At 40.0% G+C, this 17037-nt stretch overlaps 1 protein-coding gene across 2 annotated transcripts in view; it reads right to left on the reverse strand.

Moving 5' to 3' along the window:
* Positions 1-396: 396 nt before the first annotated feature.
* The window catches only part of CNR1 (cannabinoid receptor 1), a 44280-nt gene continuing 27639 nt past the window's right edge, over positions 397-17037 (reverse strand). The window contains exons 1-2 of one of the 2 annotated variants that reach the window (XM_061623299.1): positions 9946-10024; positions 397-7632 (exon numbers count right to left, since the gene is read on the reverse strand). In XM_061623299.1, coding sequence (XP_061479283.1) covers positions 6159-7580 — 1422 coding nt within the window. In that variant the 5' untranslated portion in view covers positions 7581-7632; positions 9946-10024 and the 3' untranslated portion in view covers positions 397-6158. Of the gene's footprint in view, positions 7633-9945; positions 10025-17037 lie in introns of those variants that run through there. The other variant, XM_061623296.1, reaches the window with a different exon arrangement.

Genomic DNA, 17037 nt, shown 5'->3' on the forward strand with positions numbered 1-17037 from the left:
TCTAAAGGAAGGGTTCTTGTCTTAGCAAACCTTCCGCAGTGAAGAAAATCACTTGTCCATGCTATGTAAGAAAATGATCATTGCTTTAGTGGCTCAGATTAATGCCCATCTAGTCTAGTGTTCTGTCTCCAGCAAGTGACCAACTAGATGCCTCTGTTCTAGCGGTTCCCAAACTGTGGTCCATAAGCTTCATCCAGGTGGTCTGCAGCATGTCCACATTAAATATTCATATTTATTTTTAATTGTATTTTTATTGTTTCCTTTATTTCTTACACTGTATTTTATTGTATTACAATTTGAATTCTATGGAATGCAAAGTATAATACTACAAATACAATATAAGAAATAAAAGTAAGAAAAATACAATTTAAAATCATACTCCATCTAGCACAGCACATTATAATTGCTACAACAGACAGAAAAATCGTTAAGTGGTCCACCAAGCCTATCAGCAATTTTCAAGTGGCCCATGCGAAAAAAAGGTTTGGGAACCACGGCTCTGAAACATCACAAGCAGGGCATAAAGATGACGGTCATCCTGTTGCTTGTCCCCAGCACCAATTCGTCGAGATACACGGCCTCTAAAAATGGGTAATCCATTTAGGCCAGGGTGGGGAACCTATGATGCTCCTAGTATCACTGGCCATTAGCCATGCTGGCTAGTGCTGACGAGAGCTGGAGTTAGAGGGCCACAGGTTCCCTGCCCTTGATATAGGCCATGGTGTATGGTGAAGTGTGCAGTAAGCAATCAGTGACCAGGAGGGGAGGGGGCATCCCTTTGGGTATCAGTTGAAGGTAGCTGAGGGAAGGGGTAGCTACCATACCACAGGCTCAATGACATCCCTGGCATTTACTGGGCACTACTAACCATGCAGTGTGTAGGGTTCCATGAGTTGCCCTCTGCCTCCACCAGGCACCTGCTGCTAAAGGCATGGGGCTCCCTTCCCTCCTGGTTTTCATCCAGTGGTGGCACCCACTTACTGCCCCACCTCACTGATTGTTGCTGAATTTAGGCATCAATAGCTAATAGCCATTGTGAAATAAAACCTCTGTGCTCACAAGTATTACATCTTCCTAAGGGTAATTAGGAAAAACACCCCTCCCCCGCAATGACTTTTTATGAACATGATTACTTCAGTACATAAACCTGGAGGTATGCATGTAGAGCAGCATTCCATACTGGAATTGAAATTGTTTGCATAGGAGTGCTGTGTATATGCTGGAGCATACACGGAGCTCTGTTATGGGGCAGACAGTTCATCTGGTGATACTTAATTTTGTCCTCAGCCCAGAAACAGATGCACTATACATATGAGACATGGCATGACTTAAAGGCCTCAGATAACAGTGATCTTGAACCTTTTGTTTTAAGAACACTTTAAATAATAATAAATAAAATGTGCCCCACCAGTCCCCAGAAATGACAGTGGAAATGTCTATGTATACTTCTAATCCTTAGAATATAATTAAGAATGTGCAGTGGTTATGAGGGATGGTATTTAGCTAGTTACACTTTCTGGCACGCACTGGAAGAGATGAGAGTGGAGCTTCTCCCTCCCTTGGCTGAATGAACATGCCTTCTCTAAGCAGTTTCACTGTCTTTAGAGCAACTGTTCTGAAACATGCCTTAAGTGCAGCTAATCTGTGTAGAGCAGCTGTATTTTGCATTCCTGTCGCAGAGACTTCATAGCCCCCTCAGTTGAAAAATGGTGTTAGAATAAACTCACATATGTAAATGAAATATATTGATGAATACATTAAAATATTTCACAGAACGTTGTTTCTTATTATATCAGTAAGCACCATGTTTAGTGCCAAGACAGCCCCATTGTCCCATTGTTTTTTTTTAATTACATAGAAGTTAAGATCTTGTACATAAACAGAAACCCATACGGTATGCATTAAAACCACAAGAATACAGTTTCAAAAACTGCTCTTAACCAAAACTGTTTCAGAATGATGAGAACTTAGTGTTAAAGGAAGAACATATTTTTAAACTACAGGCCACTGGGGTCACAGCAACTGCATGCAGAGGAATTCCTATAGGGCATAACAGACTTTTTGTCTTTCTTCAGCGTGCATACATAAGGAATTGAGTGTGCTAGACTATTGTGGAAGATTTACATTCCTTCATCAGACAGATGAGTGCTAGATAGGGAAAGTAGCACAGGTAGCATAGCGTGGAAAAGCCTAGAACATAGAGTGCTTGTATATATGCACTTGGGGGGGGATTAAGGCTGTTAAGCCCTACAGGGATACCTTTGATCATGGGATGCACCCATGGTGGACTGGAGTGAGTCCAGAATATTTAGTGAACATCTGCTGGAGATAGCTAACTAATAACCAGAATTCTCTCTTTTTTTCTAACTGGAGGACAATAAAAGTTTTCCACTGCTACTGAAGGTTGCAACCCTGATCAAGCATGCTATTTCAAGTGTGTGTGTGGGAAGTTTGAATACACATATGGAGGAAGCTTGTCTGCAAGAACTTGCTAATTTTCTTCACTGGAGAGGCAACTCTGTAAATCAAATAGGTAACAAATGCGCAGCTACCCTCTTGACAGAATCCCTCTTCTGCTGGAGTGTCATGCATGTACTGAACCAAACCAGAAATAATCCAGCCCCTTTCAATTACCAAGCTACACCCCTCAGAATTAAGCAATAAAAAAGTTGTTTTACACCCAGTCCAATGTTTTGTACAGTATTTTGACATATTTACAAATAGTTTGGGGTTTTTTTAGTACCTTGCATTTCCAGCAACGTGCCTGTTGTCTTCAGCAAGCTACTCATCTGGATGGAATGGTCTCATTCTTTAGGTGTCTAGCCAAATTGTGATGCTGAAATAATCAACATGTTGAAACCTCCACTGCCTTGTATTGTTCTATATTCAGTTACACTGGTACACACTAGATATAAATTTTAATCTTCTCAGTTTACTTACACTCAGCACACATTTAATTAGTCTGTATCAGTGATGGTGAATCTCAGGCCTGGGGGCCAAATGCAACTCTACAGACCCCTCTATCTGGCCCTTGGGACTCTTCGCAGACCACACCCCCTCCTGAGCCACATCCTCTCACCAGCTCTGCTTCGCACCCTCGAGTGTTTTTGTCTGGCTGGAAAGTGTCCTTGAACTCCGCGAATGCTTCTTGCTTCCCTGGATAGAGAGAGGTATGTTGAATGTGTGTAGAAATTAGCCTACTGTATGAAGGTAAAATTCATGTTTATTGCTCTGCTCACATTTGCTTCTGGTTCTGCCCACTACTGGCATGTGGCCCCTAGAAGGTTTCCTAGAAATGACTGTGGCCCTTGGGCTGAAAAAGGTTCTGCACTCCTGCTCTGCATGGAGGTGGTAGAGCAATTTCTAGTGTTAACTTTTATGAAGCTTTTACTCCTGGCAAAGAACTAGTGAGCAGAGATAAAACACCACTTTACCCAGGAGTGACATCCCTCTACTTTGCTGGAATCCCTTTAGTCAAGAGAACTGAAAACATGACATACCCCCCCCCGCTCATATGCCATAAAAGTAGTGTCTACCTTGTCTATTGCCCTGTGCTTTCTTCTCCTTCATAGATTGAGGCTCCCCAGGATCATTGAGCTAAGACAGGCCAGGAATTCCCTACTATGCGATGTTAGTAAGCACTCCCAAGCTGTGAGTGAAGAGCATTTTCTTGCTTCCACTGCTAGCTGCTCATGACATTTGTTCTTGCATCTCCTTCCTTATCTTACATAGAAATCCTATGTCTAATACATGCATATTTTCCCATAGACTATCCTCCCAAACATATTCTAATTAAACTTCAGATGTGGAGCAAAGGAAGAGGACTGGAGATAATTTTTTCCCCAATCAGAACTGGTAACAAACTTTTCTCAGCTCACAACCCTGAAGAGGAACAGAGTGGGCCACAGGGCTGTCTTCCCTCTCTTCAGCCTCATAGACTTGCCTCATGGATTCTAAATGCACAAGATTGCCCTAGTCAGCTTCCTAACTCATACATCTACTCAGGAACTTTAGTTCTTAGCAGGGTGCATTCTATTTATAGCTTTAGTTTCTTTCTACTAGAAAGTGAAATGAAGTTAATTTATGTGTTCCCAGGTTTTAATGGTTTCAGTATCCATATATCTATTGTTGACTAACCTCTCAGCTCCTCATGTGCATATGTGGGTGCTGCTTTATCTGAGGATCTGCATTTTACCTGCCCACACAGATGTGTTCCAGCCCTAGATTCAGTTCTCTGCTGCACAATGCTATACATGTGGTGCTTGGAACACAGGTTCCAAGTTCCAGCCCACAACAGGAACCCTACACATAATCTGGGGTGCAAGATGCAGGGACCTAAAAAGAAAAACTTCCCAAACAGCACCTTTTATACATGTGCAGGATCTGATCAAGATGATGGATCTTAATATAGAAATCTGCTTGTGTGCGTAAATCACATTTGCTGGATCAGGGTAACCCACTTTTAGCAATGGGAGGCCAACTGCCTTACTATAAAATAGATTTATAACTTAAACACTTTTTACACAGTTGACATTTCAATTTTTGTCTCCTGCGTTCTTAATTCTGGCAAAAATCATGCAGATTTGGAGCATCCAATCCGCTTCTCAATTTTGCTGCATTGGTGGCTTGATTCTGACACTTGTGGATACCTGTTTTAAGTTTCCTATATTCGTTCATAACAACACTAGTATTATTCAAATATTTCTTGTCATTATTGTGACTAAATACGCATCAAGCCAGACAGTCTTTAAGTGCTATAGCACTTTTAACTTCTTAACCAGGCTGTCAGCTGCTAATGCTAAAATATTCTTTCTCTTTAGTTATCAGGCTGGGTTGTTTTCAGTATGGATTTACAAGTGTGCTCAGAATCGTACAAGCTCTATTTTCATTACTGATTGGTTGGAAGAACTCACTTTTAGAAACAGAATTCATGTGCAAAGAATGCAGTAAGAAATACCAAGAAAACATTTGGTCACAATTTCTTATCTTAGCAATATTAATGTAACCCACATTTATATAGAATACGTACATAATACACACTAATACATAGTTATTTCATTTTATACACACACACACACACACATCTATTCTTAAAAAGTCTAATACTTATACTTTATCCTCTTGCTACCGAAGACTGATGTTTGGCATTTCAGGTTTGAAATCTATTTAAACCTGGGACATAGGAATGCAACACAATTCAAGTATACGTCACAGTGATAACTTTGTACACTGAACTGGACACATATTGTCTTCGGACATCCAATGCTAGCAACAGACCAAAAAGCCCCACAACAATTACCTGTCAAAGACGCCACTGACTGATACCTTTCTTTTGGGTCATGTTGGTATTAAAACAATTTCCAACAAAAAGCCATCAGTCTATAAGACAAAAAGATGGCCTTTTGAAAAAACACACTTCTTTTTCAGTCTGAACCAGTGTATTTTTTCTTTTACAAAGAATGTTCCTTTGTTGCTGTTATTTCCATATTTACACAAGTTTTTAACTTAATAGGGATTTCAAATGTGAGCAGAAGAAATACAAAGCCTTTCCTTTTAAATTCACTAAAAACACTATGAATGTAAAATTTTCAAAATATCTTTTCATGGTGGGGAAAGGTGTTACATCATCACATACTTTACATTACATCCACACAAGTCTACCGAATCACTTTGGTTAGACAAATATCAGTAACATACAGTAAAACATCATACGTCTCACAAGACATGGTACAAAATTTCTACAATCCAGTACTGCCGCTTTTTGGGTGGGGAATGAAACCTACTTACAGACAACATATTTCACACCAGAAAGAAAACTATGATTACAAATTTTATTTTTGATTTAATTAAGTTGTTGTGCATGTCTCAATTTTCAATAAGCTTCTTAAAGCGTGTAGATTTTTCTCATTAATGTGATGTTTTTGTATATGATAATAGCCATTATTACTCAATTAGCATTTTGCCAATGGAAAACCTGTTTTTAAAAACATAGGTTGAGTTATTAGTAGAACTTGGAAGAGGGGGCTACTGCTCAAGACTCATAAAAACAGTCACTTAAAAAATGATAAACTTAAAGATGGTACATTTGAGGAAACAAGTCATGAATTTCTCTTGCTTTCTCTTACTTTGTTCTCTTGTGATGTCGAGAGGTGTTTGTTTTACAATGCCTCTGCAGTTGTGTCTGAGGAGACAGACATGGTCACTTTGGCAATCTTAACTGTGTTTTTAATACATCTTTCAGCGGCCTTGTGAACATTACCTGGATTGTTAGCATGTCTGTGCTGGCAGTCAGACTCCAAGCTGTTATCAAGAGGTTGTGCAGTCCCTTCACAAGGTGGAAACATGCTCCTGAAAGCATGTCTCAGGTCCTTGCTCCTGAGAGCATAGATAATGGGATTCACTGTGGAATTTAGCAGACACAGCATGCTGCAGAAGGCAAAGATAGTCTTGACGAGCTTGTTCATCTTCCCAAAGACATCATAGACCATAATTGCAAGTAGAGGGCCCCAGCAAATGATCAAAACCACAAGAATGAGGACTAAGGTTTTGGCTAACCTGATGTCCATACGTGTTTGTTCAGGCCTAGTAATTTGATGCACTTGACCATCTGCTGAAGTATGAATTATTATGCTCTTTTGAGTACCACGCTGGAGCATTCTAACAGCATGACTATGAGCCTTCCAGAGTATGTACATATAGGCATACACAATAAAAAGCAAGAGTACACTGGTGACCCCAATCCAGAACAACAGATAGTTCTCATCTATTAGAGGAAATATATCTGAACAAACAGAATTGAGTTTTTTGCAGTTCCAACCGAGCAGAGGGAGGACAGCTATTATGATAGCTATGGTCCACATCACACAGAATGCTACAACAGCCTTTGATCTGGTAACAATCCTTTTGTAAGATAAGGGCCTGTGTATAGATATGTACCTGTCTATTGCAGTGAGGAAAAGGCTGCCCACCGAGGCAGTGAATGAGGCTGTAACTCCACCCAATTTGAACAGAAACACGTTAGGACTGTCTTTCCGATGAAAAACATGGAAGTCAACAAAACTGTAGACAAAGATGACACTGCCCAGGAGATCAGCTACTGCCAGGCTGCTGATGAAATGGTAGGAAGGCCTGCAGCGAAGGCTTCGGGACTGCAGGATCACAATCAAGACTAGAAGGTTTTCCAGAACAGTGAAGGTGCCGAGGGTAAGGGACAGTACTGCAATGGCCAGCTGCTGACTAGGGTTCAGAATCATAAAGCACTCCATATCCATGAAGTTATCCCCACACTGTATATTCTCCTCATTATCCTTGAAGGTAGACAAAGTCTTGTTGTAAAAATCTGTAAGATTGATCTGGTCCTGTGGATGCCCACCCAGGATGGCATCTTCTCCTGCAGTCATTTTTGGTCGGAAATCACCTCGGAAAGAAGACAGAGGAAATTTCTGTGGGTAGTATCCTAACTTGGAGGCCATATCGCTTTTAAAATCTTCGTACTGGATATCGTTAGAACCCATGTATAGAAGATCTGTCGTAATTGTTCTGAACGTCGTATCTGCGAGGCCATCTAGGACTGACTTCATAACCCCAGATGTAAATTATGCAGGCTTGGGAAAAATCGCAAGCAAAGCAATCCTAGTAGAGGCAAGAAGACCAAACTTAATTAATTATATGCAAAGTTGGAAAAAAGGCAAAAAAGATTATAAACAATTTATAATCTGAGTAGTGTTCAATAATACGTCTAAATTTCAACTACCTAATATTGGGTTAGTGTCATGTTTACAACACATGAACATTCATTCAGCTGCAAAATGTCTAGACTGCAACGCATGGTCATGGGGGGAAGTATTAGAAAACTTATTTGTACCTGATACTGTATTAACAAGTGTTAAGGAGAAGGGTGCAAACATGTCCCTTTTACTCAATTATAATAACCAGAATTTTAAGAATGCTAAACATGAGGTTTCAATTCTTTGCCCACTTGGATCAATGGCCTCAACGTGTTTACAGTCAGGGATGTGAACATTATTAATCCTGGGTTATATATATATGTCCAGTTTAGAGCTTGATCTGATCATTTTTGGGTTCATATTATTTACTTTTTGAAGTAATCCCAAATTGAAAAGTTATACAACAATTCATTTTCTTTTTATGTAACTTCCTGGGATGAATCAGTAAGCAGGGACTGATATGACTCCAGGATGCTGATCATGGATTTCCTCCTGAAAACTTGGATCATATCTGCTCAAAGGGTCCCATTAAAAGTTTTCATGTGAACCCCAAACCTGAGATTAGACCCAGTTATATGTTACACAACCTAACATTATTTGTATGGACAGAGAATCCGAAACAATTTAGCTCATTGCCTGAAGCGCTTGTGTGGCTTTTCTATGAATAATGAACTAGCTATAACTGCCTACTATAAGATACTGAAAGTGGTATTATTTACATTAGAGGATACAATGCTGTTGGATTACAACTCCCATCACACCTGACTGGCATGCGGAGTTGAGGCTATTGGGAGCTGAGGTCCAACAACTTCTGAAGGTCACCCATATTGGCTACCCCTGATTTATGTAATAATCATGGAAGGAAAACAAATAAAGAAAGAGATCCTGTTTACCTAGGGATTTTCCCCTTGTCTGTAGCCTACATTATTCCTTGATCATTTATGCAAATTATATTATTATAATAGAATTCTATTGTTAATATAGTTTTCCGTTACATATTTTCTTACATACTGGGCACCTAATACCACAGCAGTGCTCCTTAACTGTTAAGTTAATCACTATTCTGGTTTCTTTGCTCATTGTACCATCATGTCTTTTTACCTTACAGCAGCCCATGGAAGACTGCTTTATAGTCTTATGAATTAAAAACTCAGCTTTGGAGATGAAGGATGATTAGACAAATTTCTTCATTTGCACTTGTTCCAAGTAACTGAGAAGTTTGTCAGTCAAGACCCCAATTTTCTGGGCTGACAGTAGAGGGGTATTCTGAATTATACACCAAATTCTTCCAAGCTATACACAGCAAATGGATTGGACTGTGAAAGACCAACCCAAATTGTGTTTGCATTTTGACCAATTTGTAGGTAGTACAATATCTCAGAGAGGAGGTCAGGTCTCCTGCTCCCCTGGTGCATTCACTATAGCTGCCCAATTTCCCTGCTTTTTAAAGTTTGATAGAAATATCTGTGGGCTATAGGTATGTTCTTAAACCGCAAGGCTATACCCTTCCTCCCAGAGCAGTAAACAACAAAACAGCAAAACATTTTTTTTAAAAATTGAAAAGACTAAAAACTCTAAAAACAAACAAACACAGCCACATGTCCTCACAGCTAATATTCCTCCTGAATATTATCAATGAAGGTAACAGCTGCACTTCACTAGGGAAAGCATTCCATAAACAGGGAACTGTTATGAGAAGGCCCTGTTATGGGACAGCACCAACCAGGCAGTGTCTGGTGGAGGTACCACCAACAAGACCTCCCCTGCTGATTGTAGATCCAGGGATGCTTGATATTGAGGAAGGCACTCTTTTGGATACTTGGATTCCAAGCTGTTTAGGACTTTGTAGGCTAGTACTTTGAATTGGGCCCAGTAACTCACTGGCAGCCACTGCAACACTTTCAGGACTAGTGACATACGGTCCCATCAGGCTGTCCCATTCATCAAACTGACAGGCACATTCTGCATTGAAGGCAGTCTGGAAGCTGCAGGTAAAGACAGCCCCATTCTCAAGTGTGCAAGTGTTGTACAGCCCTGAGGAACCATTAATCTCCATACGAATTATCTCATTCTTAAAAACTTAAGGGAAAGGCTTTTTGTGTGCTTAAAACACTTTAACCCTCTTCAGCAGAACAGACTCCCAGAGCAACCTATATAAGACACACCAGACAAGATGAAGGAAATCCTCTGTTGGATCTCCTGACACTTTATTTTATACCTAAGAACATCCACAGGGGACTCCAAATTTTATGAGAACAGTGGGGGAGGGAGGGAATTGTTCCCCCACATACTTTCGGCCATCCAATCTGAAGCTGCTGTCAGACCTGCAATAGAAAACATAAACTTCAATGGGGCAATTTAAATAGGAAAAATGGTCTCTGGGAAAGGTTTACATTCCCTTTCTCCCTGCGCTACCGCTTACTGTCATCAAATTTGGATTCCCCTGTGGATGCTTTTAGGTAAAAATGAAAATATTAGGAAAGCCAATCACAGATTTCCTATGTATTGTCAAATTTGAGGGGCAACAGCAGGATCCTCTATTATATTGCTCCAAGGCTTTAGAACTGGCACCCAGCTGATGTATTTGTGACTCCTTGCCTGTTTTTCAGGTGGAGGGAAGTAAGACGATTGCTCTAACAAAGCATTTTTTATTGTACTGTGTTGGGCTTCTGCTGTTTTAAATTGCTATTTTATGGCTGTTGTAAGTGTCATTGTAATTTTTATTCCTTGTTTTTTACTGTGATTTTATTGATGTTTTATGTTTGGACTATGAGCTGCTTCAGCAAATTGCATAAGACAAGATATAAATGTATAAATAAATAAAAGTGGAAGTTCAAAGCCACAAAACATATATTATTTTGGGGGTGTGGGGTGGCTGAAGAGACCAACAGCAAATTGCTAGTACTGCATGCCAAGGTAATTTGGGATGTGCCCCATAGATCAGTAAATGTCTCTATAAGGAAATTGACTTTAAACGCCAAGAGTTAATTTATAATAAAAAAGACTAAACCATTCAATTTTATTAAGTGACCAAAACGAATAAAGGTATAATCCTGTCATGTTAGTGTAAAAGTAATGGTTGGTTTTGTTCTTTTTTAAAAGGATGTACTTAAGTTGAATTGTTCTGCCTCAAGGCTGCATAATTCAGGCTCAAAATATGTTTATTATAAACCAGTTATGAGAGCGTGCCATCACATACAAAGACATCAATTTTGCATACTTTGGTGCTATAATTTGTTGCCAATGGGGAATCCACCCCCCAAAAAAGCAAATATGATTTTCCTCAGCACTTTAGAAGAGGAAAGGTTTAAATTCCCCCACAACATCTGCTGCTATCTTGATCATTATCACCCCCCACCTTTTCCAGTTGATATTTACATTTTTTTTTAAAAAAATCTGCATAACAAATGCAAAGGCACATTCAACATCACATCTGAATGTACTAGATTAGTCCACAATATTGTGTTCTCTGCATAGGCATGCAGCACACATGAAGGGCCAATCGGCCGGTAATTATAATGCACTTTTTTGAGGTATCTGAACACTCATGCCATAATATTCACAATCCAAAAATAAATGTGACAATAGGCCTTTGAACCAGCCTTTGAACCATCCAAAGAACTGGCTAGCTCAGTGGTTCCCAACCTTTATGAGCATGGGACCCCCTTTATAAGCTAGAATTTTTTTGTGACCCCCTCCCCCCAGGGAGGCAGGCTGGCTGCCAGGAAGGAAGGGGGAAAGCAGCCTTTCTTTGCAGGCTTGCTTCTTTTTGCTTCACAAAAAGCCCTCTCCTCTCATTCTAAGTAAGGGCGTTGCCAGTAGCGGCAGTGCAAGGAGACAGGAATCAGTGATAGTAATCCCCTCTTCTTCCTGGTAGCTCCACCCTCAGCCTCCTTTGGCATCTGCCATGTATTTTATAGTCAGATGCCTGCCTTTAGTGCGCCTGAAAGATGCTCTGGTGCTTCAGCAAAAGGCCTCCCCTCTCGTTTGCAGCAAGGGGGAGGTGTCATCTGCAGCGGCAGTGGAAAGCAGACAGTGTAGAAGGAGTGAAGACTTTTTTAAAAAATTAATAAATAATTCATTTCTTTACTGTTCACGGCCCCCTCTGGATTACTTTGCGGCCCCCCTGGGGGTCCCGGCCCCCAGGTTGGGAACCACTGGGGTAGCTTATTCAAATCAGTATGTGAAAGTGCGCCACCAGATACCCCCTAGTCTCTTCTTGCCTATGTTCTTGGTCTTTTCTCATTTCCTCAAGCTGCTTTCTGCTTTACATACCCTTCCCTTGGGTACCAGTTTTTCAGTCAATCCTTACTCAACTTAACCATTTTGTCTCTGGGCTTCCCACTTCACAAACTTACTCCTTTCTTATGGGCCTGTGGGATGTTTTAATCCCAACAAAAGTGGCAACTTTCCCTCCATTCATAGAAGCTACAATGCAAGCTTTCTCATTTGTTACTTTAAGGTAGGAGTGGGAAACCCTTTTCAGCTTGAAGGCCACATTCCCTAGAGGACAATGTTCTGGGGGCCACATGCCAGTGGGTGGGTGGGGCTAGAGACAAAAGTGGACAGGGTCTGAGGCAAAAAGTGGGTGAAGCAAGGGATGCGATTCTTTCTTTTGTACAGTAGGCTACATTCCAACAATACAAAAAACCAAACATTTCCACCCCCATCTCTAACCTTTATCTAGGCAAGCAAGTAGTATTATCACAGTTCAAGCACATATTCCAGCCATGCAAAAGCACTGGGAAAAGATGAAGTTTAGGACCAGTAAGGACCTGGGAAGCATGGTGTGGCCTGAGGAGAGTTCTGAGGGCCAAATAGAGAGGCCTGGAGGGCCACATTAAGCCTCTAGTCTTGAGGTTCCCCATTCCTGCTGCAAGGCATGGAAGAAAAGGTTGTGTCATTTATCTAAAGAAATATGGGAGTACATTTGGAAAATGTGAATGGAGTATCACCTTGTGTCATTTTGACAGAAAATTACTTTTAAATTTATGCATGACGACAGTTGACTCAACAGAGAATAAAAAATCAGGGCAGAAAACAGTAAGTGTTGAAAATGTGGAGCAGGAAAGTCACACATTTTATTTAGTATTGGTTGTTAATTAGTTTTTAAAAATTAACATACAGCATTAAATATAGAGATAGAAAATTGTCAGATATACTTGTAGATAATACTTTTCAAAAATATTTAATTGTGAGAACTGTTATGGACTGACTATGCTAAGATGGTTAGGATTTAATTAAGAAGAACCTATGAGAGAGTTCAAACATCATGCCAGCAAGTGCAACAGGACTTCCTTTTCCTCTCTGCCCCCTGCAACCATGTACCCCCTCAAACAAATCTGCTCTGGAGAGTTGCAAGAAGGAAAGAAAAGGTAAATCCCATTTGTACAAGTGGAAGTCCATTTCGCAAACAGTACACTACAGCTGGATATCACCCTGGGGTATTTATTATATTATTAACTGTATTTTGTATTACTGCAATTGTTTTGTATTTTAAAAAATGATAAAATGTTTACAAAGCTTTGTTACTTGAGAAGCTGGAACGTTCATAAATATTCCATGTCAGCACACAAACTCAACCATTTGGTGCTGGAGGTTTCACCACTATAAGAGCAATGCAACATAGATCTGTGTAAACTTTAAAAAGCTGTATTCAACTGGTGCCCCTGCATAAGCGCAAGGGCCTTTGATCCAGCCGGTGGCATCTTCTAATGGAGGAGGCAAGCCCATTTTGCCAATTCTGCCTCCTAGCAACAGCACTAGGAATACCAGTTGGAGTCCACCCAAGTCTGCATCATCACACAAAATCCTGATAACGTAAATGGAAGAAGAAATAAAATCTTTATAAAACTTTATAAAACTAAGTAAATTTTCTAAGGAGCAGATTTAAAATATGCAAGAATAAATCAATGTAGTATTCATTCACAAATGTTCATAATTAGTTCTATAAAGTATATAGGCAATCAAAATTAATTTCCTGACTACTGACATATAGCCAACCCTGAAGTGAATAGTGACAATTTTTCAGAATGCAAGAATAACAAATTGTTTTTAGTGATTTAAATTGTCACTAGGTTATAAAAAATGAAAAACAATCTCTCATTACAGGGGGAGCATTGTACATGATGTTTCAATTAAACATTAAAAAAATTATAAAAGCGACTTTGTTTAAATGTTGTTGACTATTTCTGTAACAGAAGAAATTGCTATTTAAATCATTCAGCAGTAGACAAGAGTTAAGAAAAAGTGTTTTAAGTTTTTTCTAATTTTCATGAAGCTAAACAATTCAGTGACAAAGCTGCAGTGAATATGATTTGCTAGTCAACTCAGGTGAAGTACATCTTTTCTCATCTCTAAAGGGCAAAAGTGGGTCAGATCATATGTTGTTTAAAATACTAAATAGACTGCCAGACACACTTATGTTTTTAAAAGTTTCTTTAGAGGATTTAGCAAAATACTACTCTGAATGAATATGCTTTGCCAGCACAATAGTTAATGGCATCATGAAAACCAAATCTCACCCTGCATTTCAATGATTTCCTCTGCCCTTGTATTTCTGCATTTAGATTATTACAGTAATTTCCAAGATATTGTATTTGTAGACAGAAATTTGAGAATACTAGGGAGTTCGTTAGTAATAGAGTTTAGACTTTTGGGAATGCTGCTGACATTAATTTTGTTTATGTTTGCTGTTGGGAATGTCATAATTGCAAATCAGTGGCCATGTGTGCAGATGCCCCTATTAAAATAGCAGTGAAAGTTTATTAAAGCTGGAGCAAAACCAATCATACAAGTGACACTGAAATGTATTTTACTGGGGTTTTATTTATATAAAATTAGCTACATATGCCTTGAAATTATTATATGTGATGAAGATAAGAATAATTAATTACTGGATTTGCTAGCACAGGTCTTGGGGTCCTTCAAAATTACACACACACACATTTAAAAATCAGATTTTTTTTCCTTGGTGCTATGCTCATGATAGCATACCCCAGGGTGCTTTCACGCTGCACTTTATTCCATTATTCTGATGATTTATTTCCTGTTAATTTGCGCATAAAATTTGAGCTTTCACACGACATAACGGGTAGCTCTGGAATTCTGGTGGAATGTAGTGCAAGTATAGTGCTAAATTCCGCAATAAATGATACCTGAAATAATCCAATAGCAAGGCCGGGGACACGGAAGATTGCGGGAGTTTTGTGCTAGCTGCCACTGCTCATGCGACAAGCATCCCAGCATGCAATGCATTCCCGCCCTTACAAACAGCCATCCCAGCATGGTTCCTGCCCTTACCACCGCCTCTGCTGCTGTGCTGCCGCGCCTCTCAGCTGATCGCAGCATGCAGCTGTCGCTCAGCCTGTGCTGCTGCTGCTGCTTTTGCTCAACCAGAGCCTCTGCTACTGCGCTGCCGCGCCTCTCGGCTGATTGCGATCTCACCTCTCAGCTGATCGCGATAGCGCCTCTTTCAACCCCCCTACGCACCAAAAGAACAGGCCTCAAACCAAAGGTGGTGAAGACCTGCTCATCCGGTGTTGTGTGAGGCCGAATGAAGCGGGGGGGGGGGAAGAAAAACTCTGCTGTGTGTGTGAAAGACTGTTGTGCAAAATGCCGGTATAACAGGTACTGCAGTGTGAAAGGGATTTTTGAAATCCAGAACGAAGCGCTACCTTTTTAATCCATTAAACTAGCGCTATTAGCCCCATGTGTGAAAGCAGCCCCAGTGCCAGTAGTGCTTTATCACGTCTCCAAACTGGATGACATCAAGAAGACGGCACAACGCCTGACACTTCGCCACTTCAAGCAAACAAACACCAGATGAAATAGAACATACACAGCCTTCAAAGAATTAAATAAACAAACAGAGGAGGTTAGATACAGAAGTATCCTTCTGTGACTATAATACCCTTTTCTAATGTAGCAGAATATGCTTGCACAAGAAAGGACAACTGAAATCCAGAAGTGGGCTTCCATTAGGAAAAGACATTGCACATCTTTTGCACAAGGCCTTGAACTACTTAAGATGCATACATACACCATCTGTGTTGCACAATGCCTTCCACTAGTTCTTGTGTAAAAAATTTGGAGGACAGCTTAATCACCATAATTTTTTCCACTTGTGCATTTCTGGATCCAAACCAAGGTTTACAACATGGTGAGGCATTGCTGTGAAGATGCAAAAGCTTATGTTGACTGCTTTTTTAAAATGATGGATGAACTTCTCTGCATTTTAAGCAGAGCTTGGAAACGTTACTTTTTTTGAACTACAACTCCCATCAGCCCAATCCAGTGGCCATGCTGGCTGGGGCTGATGGGAGTTGTAGTTTTAAAAAAGTAACTTTTCCAAGCTCTGATTTTAAGAGGTATAGTGCAAGGGAGTTCAGACTATAAAACACAGAGATAGAAAACATAAATTTAAAACATGAGGGTAAAAGAAACGAACCATTTGGGGTATGGGGGTGGAAATCAGACAGCAGTGTAAACCAACAGTGTTCTTTCTCCTCCCTCATGCAAAGAAAGGACAAAAAGACCAAAGCCACCTGTGTGGGTTCATTCTACTTTTATGCTTTAAGTGCTAAAAGTGAGAGCAAAACCTGGAGCAGTGCAATTTATAACACCAACACCACTCTTGCTTCTATTTAGATGTGTGTATGGGTGTGTGTGCACCATGTCAACTGCAAAAGGTGCCTAGCACAAAAGCCCTTATATTTATTTGCATCTAATTTGGCAGGGTTTATTTAGTCTGGAGAGGTTATTAGCCCTGTACATTTTATCAATTTCTGTCAAAAGCAAAAAAGGTTATAGTGAATTGGAGGGGAGGGGAGGGGAATGAAACAAGACTCAGATGGATCCTAAGCTGAATCAAGCAGCCTATAAAGCACTTCAGACTGAAGTAGACTGTTTCCCAGAACTTCAAATGAGGGGTGAGGAAGAGTTGGCCTCAACCCCTTTCCAATATATCCATAAAATATAAGCTTCAATACGCTTATAAGAGCCAAATGGCTTTCTGTATACTCAATATTAAGTCAAGACTTTCCTCTTTTCTCGGGCATTTTAGCATGTGTTTTTAAATTGTTTTTTAAAAAAATTAAATTGTGTTTTTAAATTGTTTTTTGTGTTTTAAAATTTGTATATTTGTTTTTAATGTTTTTCATTTCTGTAAACTGCCCAGAGACCTTTGGCTATGGGGCAGTATACAAGTAAGTAAGTAAATAATAAGCTGCAGGAGCAGAGTGTCAGAGGAAATGGGGAAATAGTACACTGTGCCAGGTAATTAGCAGAAAGCAGACGCTGTGGTTAAGGA

This window comes from Rhineura floridana, chromosome 4 (assembly GCF_030035675.1).
Source record: "Rhineura floridana isolate rRhiFlo1 chromosome 4, rRhiFlo1.hap2, whole genome shotgun sequence".
NCBI classification, from domain to species: domain Eukaryota; kingdom Metazoa; phylum Chordata; class Lepidosauria; order Squamata; family Rhineuridae; genus Rhineura; species Rhineura floridana.